Here is a 19944-nt window from a genome sequence, read left to right on the forward strand (position 1 = left end):
TATCAAAAAAGATAGCCATCATACACCTTTGAAAGATGGCAGAACCATTACACAACCTAAATGACATCCTCCTATATGCAAATGTACCATATGGACAAGTAAATGTGGTTTTCTTTTAGAATCAGAAAACATCTCAAATATCCATCTAGAAAGTAATAGTAAGGATATCCAGATAACCTCTCTAACATCTGATCAATAAAAGGTAAAGAAAAATGGTCCTTCGTGTTGCCTTATTCAATTTTTTTATAATAAATACAAACACAGCATCCTATGACTATTCTAGTGGATATCAATTCATTTCTCTCACTAGTCACCATAATTATCCACTCTTTCTTAAGTATTGCTTGGACAGGACTAACTCAGTTGCTATTAGAGATGGGATAAATAATACTCGCACCTAGCAACTTCATTACCTCACTCTAACTACTTCCTTCATATTAAGATTTAATCTACGTTAATGCTCAATAGAAGATTTTTGTAGTCATTCTCCATCAAAATTTTATGCATGTTAAAGACTAAGACTAATACCTTTAATATCATCAATGGACAAATCTAGTATTTTTTTATGCATCTTTAACACTTTTAGCAATTTACTTTCTTCCTCAACCACCAAATAATTAGAAATAATAATTAGATATGCGGAAGACTCCCCTAAAAATTCATATCTCAAATGTGAGGAAAATGGTTTAAGCTTAAACTCAAGTGTTAGTGTACTCTCACTTATCTCATGCATTGATTCCATGTCATCAATACAACATTCTCAACTAATGGCTCAAAACAAGTACATCTTCAAGCATGCAATCAGGTTCACTTTCAAACTTAATTTTACAATCATTCAAATGATCCATAATACATTCATCGACTATATCAATCCTAAAACAATCATCAATAGTATTAGGATATTTAGAAGATTGCAAACATTAAAAGTTACATTTTCTTCTCCCACTCTCAAAGTTAATATTTCCTCATGTACATCAATGAGAGCCTTACCAGTTACAAGGAATAGGCATCCCAAAATTAATAGAATTTCTCGATCTTCCTCCATATCAAGGATAACAAAATCTACTAAAAAGATGAATTTATCCATTTTAACTAACACATCCTCTATCACTCCTTTAGGATATGGAATTGAACAATCTGCAACCTGCAAGGATGCTCTGGTATGTTTCACTTCTCCAAATACAAGTTTTCTTAAAATAGATAAAGGCATCAAATTAATACTAGCGCTCAAATCACATAAGCCTTTTGTGAATTCCACATTATCAATATTACAAGGAGTAGTAAAACTCCATAGATCCTTGAGCTTAGAAGGCAATTTATTCTGAATAATGGCATTATACTTTTCTATAAGCATCATAATCTCTTGATCTTCAAGCCTTTTTTCTTGGAGAAAATTTCTTTTAGGAACTTTGCATAGCTAGGTATTTGAGCCAATGTTTCGGTAAAAGGAATGTTAATGTGCAAATTTTTAAATACCTCTAAGAATTTCAGAAAATTTTTATTTTCATTGCTCTTCTTGAGCCTCTAAGGGAAAGGAATTGGTGGTTTGTACGGGGGTACAACTACCTCTACCTTTTACTCTTCTACCCCCTCCTCTTTAGCAGGAGCTTCAACTATTTGCTCATCTTTCTTTGCTTGCTCTTTTAAAGGTAGTTCTTTCAATTGTTTGCCACTCCTTAAGGTAATAGCCTTTACCCATTCTTTTGGATTTATTTCAGTGTTGTTAGGTAAAGTACCTTGAGTTCTATTAGATACCAGATTTGCCAATTGTCCCATATGTACCTCCAAATTTTTGATAGCAGATTGTTGATTTTAGAGGTTAGATCTAGTTTCTCCCATGAAGTCAATGGTGGCTCTAGCAAGAATTTCGACTATGCTTTCCAAACTACTCTTCTTCTCAGGTGGTTGAAATCCATGTGGTACTCTCTGTGGTGGCAACATAGCTTAAGTTTGCGGTTGATTTGTTCACCTGAGGTTCGGATGATCTCTCCAACCTGAATGGTAAGTGTTGGAGTATGGATTGTTTTGCTGGCATCCGTGGTTACCCACATAATTAATCTGCTCAGCTTGCAAAAGAGAGTAGTCCATCAGCCACTCACTGGAATCATGGTTGCCTGCACAATTCTCATAGATTTGCACCATAGAATTAACAAAATCAGTAGTAAATTTGTCCAACCTTTTATTTAGAACTTCTACTTAATCTTATAGCGCAAAAACATTGTCAATCTCATGCATTTGTGCAGGTCTCCTAGGTGGAAGCTTATTTATGGGAAATTCAATTCGCGGTAGCCAATTCGTCTGGAAGGGCAAAGGCTTCAGGGATCTCTTTTCTCATGAATGACCCTCCAACTGCATTTTTTACTATATTTCTTGTATTGGCATTAAGCCCACAGTAGATTTCCTCTATAACCATCCAATCTGTTAATCCATAGTGAGGACACATTCTAAGCATGTCCTTCATTCTTTCCCAGACTTTATAAAGTGGCTCTATGTCCATCTACAGGAAATGAAAGATATCATTCCTTACTTTGGAGGTCATTATTGGTGGAAAGAATCTTTCTAAAAATTTATATGCTAAATCATTATAGGTAGTGATTGATCTAGGTGAAAGATTCTATAACCAGTTCTTGGCCTTATCCTTCAATGTGAAAAGAAATAGCATCAATTTGATAGCTTTATTTGATACAACATTCTGCCTATAATTATCACAAAGATCCAGAAATTGCTTCAAATAGTTACTTAGATCCTCATTAGGCAACCCGTAAAACTGAAGTGCATTTTGAAATATCCGTACCAATGAAGGTTATAGCTCAAAGTTATTAGCTTGCACTCCAGGTCTAACAATACTTAACCCAATTTGCCTGATATCAGGTCTAACAATAGTCTCGAAGTTTTCTGCAGTTCTATAGTCTAGCTTCATTTCCAACCACTGATTTTACAATTGCTGCATTGTTGTTATTTTCATCACCAGCTTCTTTCGTTCAATTTTCGGTGTAATTGCTATTGGAGTAACACTCTTATTTTCTCTAACTTCCTTTCTATTCTGATGATAAGTGTGTTCGATCTCTGGGTCGTACCACAAAAGCTTTGCAATGCCCTTATTTCTCATACACTACCTGTCAGAAATAAAGATAAAAATAAAATTAATAAAATAAAATAAAAATAAAATATCTAAAGTAATATTAAAATTTACTATTCTGATATTAATATTGTTGGTCCTAAAAAATAGCACTAAAAACTTGACAGGTACGATATTTATAACTGTATTAAATCATCTCAAGTAATAAAGTGTGAGTAGAGTATAGTATCCATACGAACTGAAAATTAAGTATCAAAATATATGTAAATCTAATTATTATCTAGACTATCAATTATGATGACTGTGAAATTAAAATAAAATAAAATAATACAAATTAAACAACTTAACAAAGCAGAATTCGTAAAATAATTAATATTAAGTACTAGGGTGAATTCGTAAAATAATTAATATTAAGTATTAACATACCTTGATTTCACTTGAACCTGATTCAACTAATCCTTCTGCTTAATAATTCAATTTTAATTACCAAATTTAGAGCAAATCATCCTAATTGATTCTATCTATCCAGTAAGACCAAATTAATCACTAAAAGTTATCATCTATCTCCCAATAATCTAATAATACTTCAATTAATTTTTCAAATACTGTAATTATTTTCTCTAAGACTTCACATGTTAAATTTTCATTTCCACTCTAATTAATATTCTTATGGTATTCAAATTTACTATTCAGTACTACAACGTTCCTTTCCATTATTAATTTCAGAATAAAATTATTCTGAATTTGTTCATCAAAACCTGGAAAACATGTTTGCTTTTGTTTGTTTCATCAAAACCTCTCTAAATTTGTTCTAATTTCTCTCTAAAGTGATTTATTCATTATTTTACTTATTTTAATCTATAAAAATACTAAAAATTAAATAAAAATATTAAATAATAAAATAAAACTATAAATTCTAAAATTAAATATAAAAATTTAAAGATAAAAAGATGTAATTCTAAAAATATATAAATAATTTTATAAATTATCACTGGTGTCACAAATGAATTGACACGATTTTAACACGAATATGAATAAGTTTACTTCTAATTTTTTATTTTTTGTGTATAAAATTATTATCTTATCTCATACATTATTTTAAAAAATAAATAAATAAATAAATAAATTTGCACTCTCATGAATAAATATTCAATTGAAGGACTAATTAATAAATTTTTTATATTAAAAAAATAAAAAAATAAAATATTTAATAATTAAAATTAATGAAAAAAATAATTAGTATATTTTTTAAAATTTAAAAGATATTTTAATTTATTTATTTTTAAATTAATAAATCAATTAATAAATTTTTATATATTATAAAAATTAAATAATAATTTTTTATAATAATAAAATAAAAATATATTTTATAAATAAGTTAAATAAATACATATTTAACAATATAAATTTACTTAATGGGATAAAATAATTAATGGGATAAAATTATGAAATTTTTAATAATAATTTAATAAAAATAATAATAAAAAATTTGATAGAATATATAATAAAAAAACACTATTTTTCATTGTTTAATTTCGACAACATTTTCTAAGAAGTAAAAATAAAAACCCAGCACTCTCAAATAATAAATTTTGTATTTTTTATGAAATAAAAAAAAAAAGACGCACCCTAAACAAATAAAGGTTTGGCAGCCTATCCTCATTTGAGCAGGAGAGACGACACGACACGACACGACACGACGTTATCTTACTGAAACCCTAGGTCTCGGTCTTTCAATAAAACCTTGAATTGAAATCTCTTTCTCCCTCTTCTCTTTCTGAGATATGGCGAAGAAACGAAAGCAGCGATCCTCTGAACCCGCACCCGTTGAAACCCTTGTTCCGCAGCTTCAAGAGGTTCAATCGCTGCCTGAAACAATCCAGGAAGAAGACCCTCAAAACGTGGCCATAGAAGATGATTCCGGAGGACAACAACAAGAGCCTCAAGGAGTAGAGAAAGAGGAGCGAGAAGAACTTGAGCAAGGGAGAGAAGACGAAGAAAAAGAACCAGAAGAAGAAGACGAAGAAGGAGGAGAAGGAGAAGATAAACAACCGGAAGAACATCACTCTCATAACCTAGAAGTCTCATCAAGTGATGTAGCACAGTCAAACCCAGAAATAGCTGAAGCCAATAGTGCTAATGAAGGTGCTAGTAATGGAAACGAAGCAACTGAGGAAGAGGAAAATGAAGACGACGACTCTCTAGAGAAGCTTCTAGAGCCTTTCGGGAAAGACCAACTGGTTGCCCTCCTCAGAAAGTCCGTGGACAAGCATCCTGATTTGATGGATTCTGTGCGTGAAATTGCGGATGCTGACCCCGCTCACCGCAAGATCTTTGTGCACGGTCTCGGCTGGGATACCACTGCTGAAACCCTCAAATCTGAGTTTGGGAAGTACGGGGAGATAGAGGACTGTAAGGCCGTGACCGACCGTGTTTCAGGGAAATCTAAAGGCTATGCCTTTATATTATTCAAGCAGCGAGCTGGGGCACGAAAAGCCCTCAGGCAGCCCCAGAAAAAGATAGGTAATAGGATTACGTCCTGTCAGTTGGCCACTGCAGGGCCTGTACCAGCTCCACCCCCAACTACGTCAGCAGTGTCCGAGTACACTCAGAGGAAGATTTTCGTAAGCAATGTATCAGCTGAGATAGATCCTGAGAAGCTTCTGGAGTTCTTTAGGCAGTACGGGGAGATTGAGGAAGGTCCACTTGGGCTTGATAAGCAGACCGGAAAACCCAAGGGGTTTGCATTATTCGTGTATAAGTCAGTTGAGAGTGCAAAGAAGGCACTTGAGGAGCCTCACAAGAAGTTTGAGGGTCATACGCTGCATTGCCAGAAGGCCATAGATGGGCAAAAATCAAACAAGACGGGTTATGGTGCAGTTCACCATCAGCATCACCATCATCAGCCACATTACCAGCACACAGCCAAGAAAGGTAAGTACTCGTCTGGTGCACACGGCCCTGGTCATTTGATGGCACCGTCTGGGCCATCTGTGAACTTCAGTCCGGGAATGGCACCCCAAGGTTTGAACCCGGCGCTTGGGCAGGCCTTAACGGCTTTGGGGCTTGGTAATCTGCTTGGAGGGCTTGGTGGTGCACCAGTGAATATGGGGGGGCCGCCTGCTGGATACGGTAATCAGGCTGGTGGGGGATACGCGATTGAACCAGGTATGCAGGGTGGATATCCGAACCTACAGATGAACCCTCATATGGGACAGAGCGGTGCTGGCAGAGCTCAACAAGGCAGTGCTCCTTACATGGGACATTAGGTAAGGTTACATATTTTAGATTTTAATTGATTTGTTATGTGAATTCCTTTTTCTTTTATGCTGCTATTGTAGTACTGAATCAATGGTTATTGAAACCGGGGAACTTAGAGGGGGTATTAGTGGTTTCTCCCTAGAAATAAAATCGTAGTACTGAGGTTGGAATGGAGTAGACTGCAGCCTGATGGAATCCTTTTCTGATATTATTTTTATTTTCCATCGTTAAAATGAATTATAGAGATTTAAAGAAAAGGGGGGGGGGGGTTGTGGGACTGGAGGAATTTGAACTCTATAACCTATATGCAAATGGAACCTTGTTGGGTGTGAAAAGTTCAAATGCGAATACATTTCTTTCTTTCTTTTTTTTGTTGCTATTGAGTTTAACATATGGAGATTTAATGCCTGGTGGGGGTGGAAGGGGGGGGGGGTTTGTTGTTGGACAGAAGGGATTTGAAACATCAGAAATGCTTCTGAAGGATTTTCCTATCTTTCCTTAAATATGCTAGCTGTTTTATTTGTCTTTTTATACATGTCCCTCCCTTAGTGGTAGAGATGGTTCTCAATTTCGTTGTGTTCTTCTTCTCATTATTATTACTATTTTTCAATTTTAAAACCTATATGCAAACGGAACCTTGTTGCTGATGTGTATTAGAATGGTAAAAAGCATATCCTTATTCAAAATGAAACTCTTGCTGGCTTCTGGTACAGAGTTTAAGAACTTCATGCTCATGGTTACAGTTTACTGCATAGAAGATTCTTCTGAAGGATTTTCCTATCTTTTCCTATGTAACAGCTATAGTTGCATATTTGAGATTCTATCCAATCCTAGCATTTAAATCTCCTTTCTTATGAACAAGACCTGCAAGCTGGTCCTCATCTCACCCGTGTCACTAGAGTTGATTAATTGTCAAAGGGTGAAAGTGCAAAAAGCATCCCTCACTTGTGGATTCTAAGGATGGTTGATGTACAAAGCCTTATCTTTGCTTTGCAGAGAGGATTAATTCTGAAAGAATTGTATAAATTTGCTTTGGGTTTCTTTTTTAGTTGCTTGTAAAGTCCACTTGTATCTTGCATATTTTTGTACATGGAGATACCTGATTTCCTTTTTTTGTCTTTTCTATTTTTCTGAGTAATCGCTCCTTTGCAGCTAAGAAGGCTAGCGATATCTATTTTGCCACATTGGATGTCCTGTGCTCAAGGATGTATCCTCCATCTTGTTTATTCTAGGAGTAGCAGGAAACCATAACTGTTAAGTTATTAGATTGTTCATTATCCATGCAGATAAACAAAATAAGAATTGTTTGAAATTGTCTGTCGAGGTGGTTCCTTATGTTATGCATGACCTTATAGATACAATTCTTCTGATATATGTCAGTGAACCAAATATCTAGGCTATAAATTTCCTTTTGGTTACGTAGTTTTTCCTGTCTTCCTATCTTTTGGGCTTTTAAGAGCAAAAATTGGTATCTAAAGATTAATTTACCTGATATTTCACCTGTTATCTGCTTTATATTTGCACTGGGGGAGAGAAATACTTGCGTATGCAGCTTTGCATGTGAATGGCGATATTCCTCGCACTGGCATGTCATGATTGTACCTTTTGGGCATTTCATCTCAATATTGCTTCCTTATGCCATAATATGCTACCCTACAATGTAGTTTTCTCTAAATTTCATTATGATATTTTACTGATATTTATATAAGAATTGAACACTGTTGAACAGTTATTCTGAAAAGCTGCTCATTGTTAGTATTTTGAGGAAGTTAGTTTTGGCTTCTCTTCTTAAACCTCAGATTCTTTTCATCAATGGTGCTATTGATATAAGCTGAATTTGTATATTTATTTAATTATCAATTTTTGGTAGACTGTATTTTCTGTTCACGTTTTTTTTTTTTCTTTTGGGGTGGGGGATGTCTGCTTGCACTTAAATGTATTATAATTTTGTTATTCCATGAAGTTATATTATGGTGTTCTTCATTATTCCCTCTCTTTCTTTGTTAAAATGGCTTGCTATCAACTTATTCTCAGTTGCGTAAAATGTAAGGTAAACCCGTAATTTTTGCTTAAAATTGACTAAATAATAGATCAGCGTTTTACCTCTTCTATATGTTTCTACAACCTTGTTTTTCTGAAATTAGCCAGTTTTATGCTTTTATCTATTGATTGTGCAGATGCCTTCAAATAGATGCATCAATCATTTACTTTTCAGCCATGGTGATTCTTCTGAAGTTCCAGCCACTCTTGCAAATGAAGTCTTAAATTTGGAACGAAAAGTTACTATTTTCTCTACATTAAAGACCAGACTCTCAAACCTGTATTTTTTCCTCTATTGCAGTATTTTTTTCCCCACCACATGTTTTTTTTTTTTAAAAACAATGTAGCACAACTGTTCTAATATTTTGTTTCAGAAATTTGTTGAGTAACAAACAGAATTCTGAGGACAAGAACTGTATGTCATAGAATTTTCTCTGCATGACAATGTCTCTGCTTTTTCTCATTTGGGATGATTTTAATTGTTCTATATTTTCCACATGATCCTCATAATTATTTGGGATTGAATTTTTTTGCTAATAGTTAGTTTTGATTGGCACTTAGTTACTGTCTTGTGAATTTCTTGGAATTTTGTTTTCTTGTTTCATATTCTGAATCACTGGTGAAATGGATATTTAGTGGTTTGATCTCTTGCTTCATGGAACTAACTCGTTGAGATTAATTACTGCTACTGCAAAAGAGTGTGTTTGTTTTTCCCAAATATTTGGAATCTATTAAAAAATGTTTGGATGCTTTGGCCAAAAACAGTGTTGCAGGTGCGTTTAGTTGGTTGCATTTGTAATGTCAATTCCTGGAGCATTCTACATAGGCCTGCAACACTTGCAACTATAGGAGCAATAGACCCCTCTAGAAGACTGGTGAAAACTGCTAATAGCTTCTTTGTTATTCGTTCTCATTGGTGTATGATTTTGCTTTTACTTTTTAGAAATCCCAAAACTAGTTTCTAAATAAGTAGTTATTGTTTTGGTCCGCCTTTTTTTTAAAGAGAAAATCCTAAATACTATTGACTATACCACATACAGTTACAGGAGGGTAAAATAACTAAGTATACAATCTGTTATATTTTAAATGTTTTTTTTCCATAATGCCCCTTGGATATACTTCAAATGTGGCTGTTGATGTAAGTGGTTGTTGGTGGCAGTGGCAGTGGCAGTGGAGTAATGGAGATGGTGATGGTGTTCATGGTAGGGTTATGGGTGGTGGCTGCAGCAGCAGAGGAATTGGTGGTGGTGATGGCAGCAAAAGAGTGAGTGGTGGTAGTGGTGGCAGTGTTGGCAGCAATGCTTGTGAAGTGGTAGGGGTAGCGCAATGAGCAGAGACTGGGGAAAGAGGTGGGAGGACATGGTGACTGCCCTAAACTAATGTGAAAAAAAAAATTTCCAGAAGTTATGATTTGTGGTTTATTGATACATCTTTTTTATTATTAAAATGGTTTTGAAAAAAGTTGCACAAAAAACTAACACACATTTAAGCAAACGCTTTGTTCATTTGTTGCAATTTGAAATAGTTCATCCTTTGCCTGCTCGCTATTTTAGCCCGTGTTCGTTTTGTTTGATTGGTTGAGAATCCAGTAATGGATTTCTCGATATTGATTTCTTTAAGTTGCAAATATGTTAAAAGAATTTCTATTACTGCATCCTATTTTTGGTTGACGATCTAAACTTCATTTTCTCTGAGCTGTTTTACCTGAGAATTCTGGAATTCATTGCTCAACTTTTTGAATATTTTATTTTGATTTTGTAATGCACTTAATTGCCCACTATTGCAAATGCCCTATAAATCATCATTTGATTTGACTCTGGAGAGTTTCATCTTCATGTCCATAGTTGTATCTAACATTTAGTTTTGACTTCAAATACTGCACGGCTTTGAGAAGCTTTCCTTTCACAAGGCAAGAGGCTCTGGCATTGGTATGTATGGCTGTACTGATCTGCAGTCAACAATGTGTTGCATTACTTACATTTCTTCTTCCAAGGTATGAAGCCAGTCCATCAGTTGGTTGCTCTAATTGAATTTGAATTTGTAAGACCTATTAGCACTAAAAGTCCTGACCTTTATTCGTTTTTCCATTGTAATCCGAAACTTCTATTTTGGCACTACAGTCTAGAAATTCAAATTTTGAAGAAATTTCATTCTATTGGAAAAGAGAATTGGGGAAAGTGTAATTTATCCCTCTTATTATTTCCATCTTGTAACCAATGCTGACATGTCAACTTAACTCTTGCTCTACTCAAACTGCTCTTTGATTTGCTTGATTCTTCAAACTTGTCTTTCTTTGTTCTTGTATGGTCTATCAAGCATTGGAAAATTTTTACAAATATCACATGGACTGCCATTATACAAAACTACACTTTTCCTCTATTCTCCTTTTCAAATTTGATAAAATTTCTTCAAAACTGAATGTTTTGATTATGGTGCTAAGGTTGGAAGTTTAGAATTAAAACACAAAATTGCATAAAGCTGAGTATTTTAATTGCTATTAGGCTAATTTGTGATTATAGTGCTTTGTTCTGTATTTTTTTCTTCTATAGACGAGATGAGATGGCTTTGAAGGTAGCTATTGGAACTAAGAACAGCTTTCTGCATGTGACAAATCGAAGCTATCCATGCTTGCCATCTTTTTGTTATAAAGAAAGGTTATTTTGGTTGGCCTTTTAGAAAACTTTAGAAGTTGAGAAAATCATTATATTTGAGCTGAGTTTTGTTTTCTCACACCCAGTGTGTTTGCCTGAGATGAGTTTGCCCATTGATATTAAGCATCAAGTAATTTTTGTGGCTGTCTGCAAATATACGTCATTGTATTTGGGTGATAGCTGCTTAATTCAGATTTGAAAACTTGACATAGTCTGCTTAGAGTGAATGGTGTGAAGGTCACTGTTAGAAGAATACTCCGTTGCTGCTATTTGAACGCTTTTTAATGGTGTTGCCTTTGAAAATTGATTTTGAAATTTCAAATTATGTTAAATTTAACGAACTGATCTTAAATTTAGGACTCTGCATAGAACCGAACCGGTGAAAACTGATTTAATTGATTTTGCAGGCTCTAGAGAGTGAATTGAACTAAACAAATTAGGGAACAGAACCGAATAGAATTGTACTAGTTTTGATTTGAAATCGGTCTTTGGGTTTATTTTTATGAATTTATTTATTTAGACTTTGGTTTTCCATATTTCATTAAATTCTATCATTATTTGAGTGTAATAACATTTTATTTGAATTTAATGTATTCAATTAATTATAAAATTTAATGATTAAACATATAACAATCAAAATATAATTTAAATAATATCAAAATATAATACTAATAATTCACAATACATATTATATGAAAATATAACGATATGTAATACTAAATTTAATTATAATAGTTTTTAGTCTTTGTACAATTCAAAATGTCCATCAAGAACTATGTTTTTCATTTAATAAACATAAAACACAACAAAATAAATAAGTATGAAGCTCTAAAATTTCCGGTAATCACCATGTCAATCAACAATCAAACTTCCATTATTCATACGAATTGATTGCTATAAAAATAAGAAAAAAAAATATTAAAATAAATAAATAAAATAATTAATTAATATATATTGATATATAACTACTAATATATTTTTCACCGTGTGTAATAAAATATGTAATCTATTAACATTCACTTTCAACCATTTTAACATATTAAACTTTCTTTTTCATTCAATACTAAAATATCCTCGTTCATATAAGAATCTACGTCAAGTTTACTCTTTGCTTTATCAATTTCTATTTTATGTTGCATGAATTAATATCACAATCTCTTAAATATTTTTTTAAAAAATTATAAAAAAATATTATATAGTTTAGCATATTTTTGAGATCCGAATTAAATCATATTTTTGAAATTCATGTCAAAATAGTAGTTTGTATTATTTCATTGTTAGCAAAAGACAATAAAATAACAAAACGCTTTTTCTAAATTTGATGACATGACGGTTTAAAAATAATTTAAATTAATATTTAATATATAAATTAAAATTAAAAGTAAAAGAAAAGTAAATCCTTCATTTTCATTCCCATCATTACTATCTTCTCCTCTATTTTACTTCTTTGAAATCTCTAATTCCCAAATCAGAGAGAAATGATTGTGCTTTCTAATTCCCAAATCAGAGAGAAATGATTGTGCTTTGAAATCTCTAATTCCCAAATCAGAGAGAAATGAGTTCACAGTCGAAAGGGCAATCTGAAACAGATGAGATGATTAGAGGAAAGAGAAACATTGTTAGTATTGATGCATGCTTCCAACAACTGTGAGGACAGTAATGACCGACAACAATCAAGATTAAAGATTTTATAGTTGCAGTCAATATCAACATTCAGATAGATGTAATAGAAAAAGAACTAGATCACAAACTATGGATAGCTCATAAACAAAAGGACAAACTGTTGAATCTTCAAGAAGGCTGAATTTCCGGGTGGTTGGGCACTAAGTGCCAAATCTCATAGGATTCGGTACTTGGTGATGAATCCCACATGATTCAGATTCAAAGACAAGTGTTAAATCCATTAAGATTGCCAATGGCCAAAGCTAAAATAGGTTTTGGCCAGAATGTCGAAGCCCATCAAATTGGCTCTTAAAGTAGAAAGCCACGACCATGTCAAAAAAATTCACTTCAATCATAACTATAACTCCTATAAGAAGAAAGAAATCTTTGGTAAAACCTAAGGACTAAAAAAGGATTCTAAATAGAGAAAAAAAATCGTAGTCCTAATAAGACACTGCCAACGCAAAATCTGTAAATGAATATCCTAGGTATACTATTAAAGATAGAGTGCAAAATCCTCGGTGCTGAATTAGTGGGGGATTTAGCAACCAAGAGTCGAATTCTCTCGAGGTTCAGCACTAGGTGTCGAATCCATTGGGTTTCAACACCCGAGATGCCGAAACTCTTAAGGCTTTATTTTGAACTCTTTTTTATTGAGCACAAGGTCGGTTTCTAATTTTGAGTTTATTATATGAGTTGATACTTAGGTTATATCATTAGTCTCCACTTTTACATGTGAATCTTCAGGTTCACTCTTGTAATAATTGTCTTTCCTTTTTTTTTTTGTGGGAAATGGAACATCGTTTTCCTATGCCATTTTTTCCTATACAAGGAAGTATAGGACTTCATTTACCTTACACTTTATTTTGCTTTTGCTTTCAAGAATTTTGTCAAAGTTTTTTTTTAGCTTTTCCATCCTTTGTTGGTTTATTTAACAAAGTTTTGTTAAAAGTTCCTCGTCAGTTTTTCTCTCATTCCTTTCCAAGGTACATTCCTTTCTTAGACCTACAGTCGGATCTCTCCTGAACTGTTTTGCTCATCTTTGAAATTGTGAAGAGGGTCTAGCCAGTATTGGTGGTCAACATTAGGTGAGTGAGACCAAGTGGAAGACTTCCATCATGAAGTTGGTAGCTTAAACGTGGAAACCTGCTCCTACCAATGAGTTGAAATCTTATCAGTCTGTTCATTCATATTTTTCTAGTATAAAGAGATCAATGGTAAAACCTATTCATTTGAGATACAACATTTCTGAGGATTACATTGGATGTGCATGTAACAAGGACCAAACTGCAGCTGATGTGATTATTAAGGACGATTGTATTATCATTTATGAGGAGCAGTTGAAAGTCGGACTTTGGTTTCCTCTTACATCTTTTTATGTGGATGTCCTGAGGTTGATTTGCTGTAGTGTTGCTCAACTTCATCCCAATGCATGGAGGATTTTGATTGCATTTAGATCCTTGTGTCATCAGCTTAATCTCTAGCTTTTTGCTAGCCTCTTTCTTTCTATATGCGATTTGCTTCATCAAAAGAACGATGACTTTTATTATTTCTCTTTGAAGGTAGTTCATAGCTTATATATTGATTTTCTTTTTTTTTTTTTATTTATTACATATTAGAAGGACCAAATTTGCATGCTTTAACATTTGAAAACATTGGGTTATGGACCTTGGCCTCTAAATTAGTCCATTTACATGCAAAATTTTTTTGATGTTCTTCATATGACTATAATAGAAACTATTGTCTTTCAAAAGCTTATTGGTGTTGCTCAATCTAACAAATTTGAAGTGAAGAGGTTGATTCAGAGGGAGATTCAATGGTTTGAAACGAACGTTATGGGAGTTTTGGATTCTGATGATGAAGGTAAAGAATTTGTTTGTTAGTGCATTTGTATTGACTTCTTAATGCTGTCCTTTTTGGATGCAGGTATGGATGTCGACCTTATGACTGAGCGACAAAGAGAGTGTTGCCAAGAAGAGGAAGATTGGAGTTGGTTTAAGCTAAGCAAGGGTGGGAAAGGCTAGTGTATCTCAGCCTACTCCTCCCTCACCTTAAAGGAAACTATTCCTCCAAGCTTTGAAGAACATAATCTTGATCCGTCTTCTTCATCCTTCCACATATTCGTTTGTAGCAAAATTTTGCATTGAGGACAATTATCTTCTAACCGGGACAAATGGAAAGAAAGTTTTTCATGAAGCAGATCGAAAACGCCTTAATTGCAAGATGAATGATTATATCTTTCTTTATTTGATGTCTCTTAATCTTGAGTCTGTGTCTACCATGCATGCTGTTAGAGAGAGATACCAAATTTATTTGAGGCAGTATGGTAAACTGCAAATTGCCAATACTATGCTGAGCATTGAATTGAAGAAGAGTGAGGCTCGTATTACGTATTTGGAGGAAGCGATGGCGAATAAGGCTACTATATGCTACTGTATCTCAACCTGCTCCTCCCTCGCTTCAAAAGGTATAAGCTATTCCTCTAAGTTCTCAAGAACATAATCTTAATCCTCCTACCAATGTTATTCACTTTTCTTTATCCTTCGATACATCCATTCGTAGCAAAACTTTTTGTTGAGGATGATTATCTTCTGGTCGAGACAAATGGAATGAAATTTTTCTATGAAATAGATTGAGAACGCCTTAACCGCAAGATGGATGATGATCTCTTTCTTTGTTTGATGTCTCTCAAACTTCTATGTCTACTATGCATGCTGTTAGAGAGAGACATCAAATGTATTGGAGAGAGTATGATGAATTGTAGATTGCCAATATTATGTTGAACACTGAGTCAACGAACAGAGAGGCTCGTATCACATATTTAGAGGAAGCGATGGTGAGAAAAGCTACTATATCTCAGCTTGCTCCTCCCTTACCTCAAAAGGTAGAAGGTAGAAGGTATTCCTCCAAGCTATTAAGAATATAATCTTGATCCTCTTTCTATTGATGTTGTTAAGTCTTTTTCATCCTTCTAGGCATTTGTTCGTAGTAAAACTTTTTGTCGGGAGTAATTATTTTCTACCTAGGACGAATTAAAAGAAGATTTTAATTGATAAGAGAACCATCTCAATTCTCTAGCTCGCGTGAATGAAGTTTGAGTATTAATAAATGTTAAAAACTTCTTTTAAAAAGGTATCTAAGCATTTTCTACCTACTAAAATCCAACCTAGGTAGTAAGGGGACTAATTAATTTTTTTTTTTCATGATGAAGAATTATCTGTTTTTTTTTTTTTATGATGAAGAATCATCTTGTAACGACCCGGAAACCGGACCGCTACCGGCGCTAGGATCCAGATTGACTTAAGGTCGCTGGGACCCGTAGCAAGCCTAACATACAACCTGTCATACCTGATAAATCTCATACATGATCACACATTTTCATAAAAACTTTAAACTTTCACATATACCAAGCTTGACCTGTGCAAGCACTGTACTGTAAACATAAAACCATTTACTGGAGCTCTCATCAAATGCTCCAGTTGGGTCAACATCTCATACATCAAGTTTGGTTCAACATACCATAACATTAAAACATTTACATCAAGATCATGTACAACAGGGATTAACCATAAACATTAGGGCCAAGCACAATACTAATCACCATTACAATACTTAACATTATATCATTTTACATTTCATTACATTACATGCCGTTTCATCATGTCCACTACTATTCTATTACATAGACACCTCTTTTACTCTTGACGACTTTCCGGTCTATCCTGAACCCACAAACCTGGACGTTAGGGGAAAGGAGTGAGCTACTAGAGCCTAATGAGCAGAACAGTAAAAATAATTTATAAAAATATGCCATCATGGAATGCATCATAACACAATTAAATCACCTTAAGATGGTATTGTTACCAATAATCCTCTACATATCCAATAAATGCCCGGCCCTCGACGGAGCTCCTCAGGACTTCCTCTTATCATAACATAACATGTCCAACTGTGCCAGGGGCGATTAGGCCACATCTGGTCTTCTCTTACTCTGTGCCAGGGGCGATTAGGCCACACCCGGTCTTCTCTTACTCTGTGCCAGGGGAGATTAGGCCACACCTGGTCTTTTCATCTCATATCATATTATATCACATCGAGGGCTAATGGATCATCCAATATCCATCCACATCAACAATAAATAATGCAATGCATCATATTCGTGAATTCTAATGCAAAACAACCTAAAACATATCATGGCATTCGTGATGCATGAGTCATGCTAAAAAGATTTCATTCCTTTAAAGTAAACAGGTTGCGTTCTACTCACCTCTGGCTGACGTTTTACTGACTCTTTAGCAGCTAGATCACTGTTGACCTCCTCGGTCTCTCAGGTCCAATCCTACATAGGTGGACTCAAATGAGGGACCAAAACATACTCTAACATAACTCTAAACATCTCCCCAAAAACCCCCTAAAACATCACAAAACATTCATAGAAAACATGCAAAGGAAGGCTTGGACAGGGGAATTTTGGCGGCACCTTCGGCGGCTGAACCCCCTTCCAGATCCGAAAGTCATGCACCTTCGGCGGCAGAAAGTCCCTTCCAGATCTGAAACTCATGCACTTTCGGCGGCCGAAACTCCCCTCCAGAGCCGAAAGTCCAACTTTCGGGGGCGAGTTTAGGCGGCCAAAACATGCCACCATAGGCAGGTGCGGCGGCCGTACCTGGCTTCGGCAGCCGAACCTGGCTTCGGCAGCCGAACCTGAGTTCTTCCAGAATGGGAGAACTCAAGCCTCTCATGCACATTTTGCCCCCCAAACTCTCCAAACTCAAACCAATACACACAAAAGCATGGATAAACATATATTCAAGCATTTAGAGGCTTAAAACTAGCCTATACCCCAACAAACATCACATTAAGCATGCATTTACCCTAAGGGTACATAAACCCTAACACTTTATATCTACTCTAAACATGCATCATATACCCTTAAAACCCTTCAAAACTTACTTAAAACATAAGAGAGGGTGAGGATCTACTCTTACCTCTTGAAGATTGAGAGGAGAGGCGACCCAAACTTGGAGATGTAGAGAAACGAACTCCTGAGGTCTCCAAGCTTCTAAAACCTTGATCTTAGCTTTAAAATCTTCAAAACATGGTAAAAACTCATAAAAACTCTAGGAGATTTGAAGGAAAACATAAAATCAACCATGGAGGGTCAAGAACTCATCTTTGCCTGAAAATGGGGAGAGAAAACTCGCCTATTTCCGGACATGGGGCCTTTTATAGGTGGCTGGCCAGACCACCTTCGGACGCCAAAGGTGCTTCCAAAACTCCACCACGTTCGGCGGCTGAACTTGACATTCGGCGGCAACAAAAGGGAGCCACTTTCGGCGGCCGAACCTGGCATTTTCCCTTCAAAATTTTCTTTTCTTTCAAAACTCAATTTTCTTTCTTGATCAAACCATAAAAACATGTAAAAACGTTTTAGCAAACCTTTATTTTACCCTTCTAGAAGATTCCGACATCCGAAAAATTCTGGATTCCAACGGAGATTCCGCCGGAAGGTAGGAATTCCAGTGCCAGAGTCTAGCCGGGTATTACATTCTTCCCCCTTTAAGAACATTCGTCCCCGAATGTTCAACCAACAAGCATAACATCAAAAGAAACACATAAAACCTATAACACTCACTTTAGAAGAGATAAAGATATCACTAGAGTATGAACTCCCGGATCTCCCAGACACACTCTTCCATTCTGTGGTGATTCCAAAGGACTTTTACCATCGGAATTTCTCTGTTCCTCAGCTTTCTGACCTGAGTGTCTATGATCCGTACTGGCTGCTCACATAGGTGAGATCTCTTAGGATCTCTGCATCTAGCTCATTAAGAATCTTGCCCGGATCTGACACGTACTTCTATAACATGGAATCATGGAAAACCGGATGAATTCTCTCCATGGAAACAGGTAAGTCTAACTTGTACAATACATTCCCAACCTTTTTGCGAGACCTCGAAGGGTCCGACGTATCATGGAGCTAGCCTACATTTCCTCCCAAAGCGAATCACCCCTTTCTCATAGGAGACACATTGTGCAACACCATATCTCTCTCCTGGAACACTATAAGCTTCCTTCGGACATCTGCTTAACACTCCTGCCGGCTCACAGCCGTTCTGATTCTTTCTTTGACCACCGGCTTTCCCTCTGCTGTAGTATGGGATAACTGCCGAGTGATTTCCAGTTGAGGACATCTGCCAAAACATTTGCCTCACTCGGATGATACTGAAACTTGTAACCATAGTCACTAAGCAGTTCTACCCATTTTCTCTGCCTCAGATTCAACTCTTCCTGACCCAAGATGTACTGTGGACTTTCATGATCTGAAAAGATCTCACATCTACCCTATAAAGGTAATGCCTCCACATCTTGAGCGCAAAGATCACAGCTGCCATTTCTAGATCATGTGTAGGGTAATTCAGCTCATGCTCCCTCAACTACCTAGAAACATAAGCAATTACCCTTTCATACTGTATCAACACACAACCTAGTCCCACTCGGGACGCATCACATAGCACTGTGAAGTCTTCATTACTGGTGGGCAGTGCTAACACCGGTACTGACGTCAACCTTCTCTTTGGCTTTACAAAGCTTTCTTCACGCTATACTGACCAAACCAACCTCTGATTCTTTTTTTTTTGTTAACCCGGTCATAGGAGCAGCAGCTCTGGAAAAGTTCTGGATGAACCTCTAGTAGTTAACCTGCCAAACCCAAAAAGCTCTTAGACCATATTACTGTAGTGGGTCTGGGCTAGTTAGCTACAGCTTCAACTTTCTTGGGGTCTACCTCAAAACCCTTTTCTGACATATCACAACCCAAGAAAAATATGCTCCTTAACCGGAACTCACATTTGGAGAACTGGGCATCCAACCCATGTTCTCTCAGGGTCTACAACACTGTCCTCAGATAATGGGCATGCTCCTCTGCGTTCTGGAATACACCAAGATATCGTCAATGAAGACGATAATAAAGTGATTCAGAAACTGACTAAAACTCTGCTCATGAGATCCATGAATGCGGCAGGGGCATTAGCTAGCCCGAACGGCATCACTAGGAACTCATAGTACCCATATCTGGTCTTGAACGCCGTCTTGGCACATCTTCTTCCTTGATTCTTAACTGGTGATACCCGAATTTTAGATCTATCTTGGAGAAACAACAGGCTCCTGCTAACTGGTCGAAAATAGATCGTCGATCCTAGGTCACAGATACTTGCTCTTGGTAGTGACTTTGTTCAACTGCCTGAAGTC

At 35.6% G+C, this 19944-nt stretch overlaps 1 protein-coding gene across 8 annotated transcripts; it reads left to right on the forward strand.

Moving 5' to 3' along the window:
* Positions 1 to 4740: 4740 nt before the first annotated feature.
* On the forward strand, positions 4741 to 9927 carry LOC110624044 (UBP1-associated protein 2A). 8 transcript variants are annotated; one of them, XR_002489389.2, is made up of 3 exons: positions 4741 to 6348; positions 9146 to 9255; positions 9540 to 9927. XR_002489389.2 is itself a non-coding variant. In XM_021769111.2 (2 exons), the coding sequence occupies exon 1, from the start codon at positions 4864 to 4866 to the stop codon at positions 6346 to 6348; it is 1485 nt and encodes a 494-aa protein (XP_021624803.1). In that variant the 5' UTR covers positions 4741 to 4863; the 3' UTR covers positions 9540 to 9927. The 8 variants fall into 8 exon arrangements, 4 of the variants coding, with proteins under 4 accessions (XP_021624803.1, XP_021624824.1, XP_043806676.1 ...); XR_006348590.1 differs by having other exon boundaries at positions 9546 to 9927; XR_006348581.1 differs by lacking the exons at positions 9146 to 9255; positions 9540 to 9927 and adding exons at positions 7493 to 8390; positions 8518 to 8843.
* The last annotated feature ends 10017 nt before the right edge of the window (positions 9928 to 19944 follow it).

This window comes from Manihot esculenta, chromosome 1 (assembly GCF_001659605.2).
Source record: "Manihot esculenta cultivar AM560-2 chromosome 1, M.esculenta_v8, whole genome shotgun sequence".
NCBI classification, from domain to species: Eukaryota; Viridiplantae; Streptophyta; class Magnoliopsida; order Malpighiales; family Euphorbiaceae; genus Manihot; species Manihot esculenta.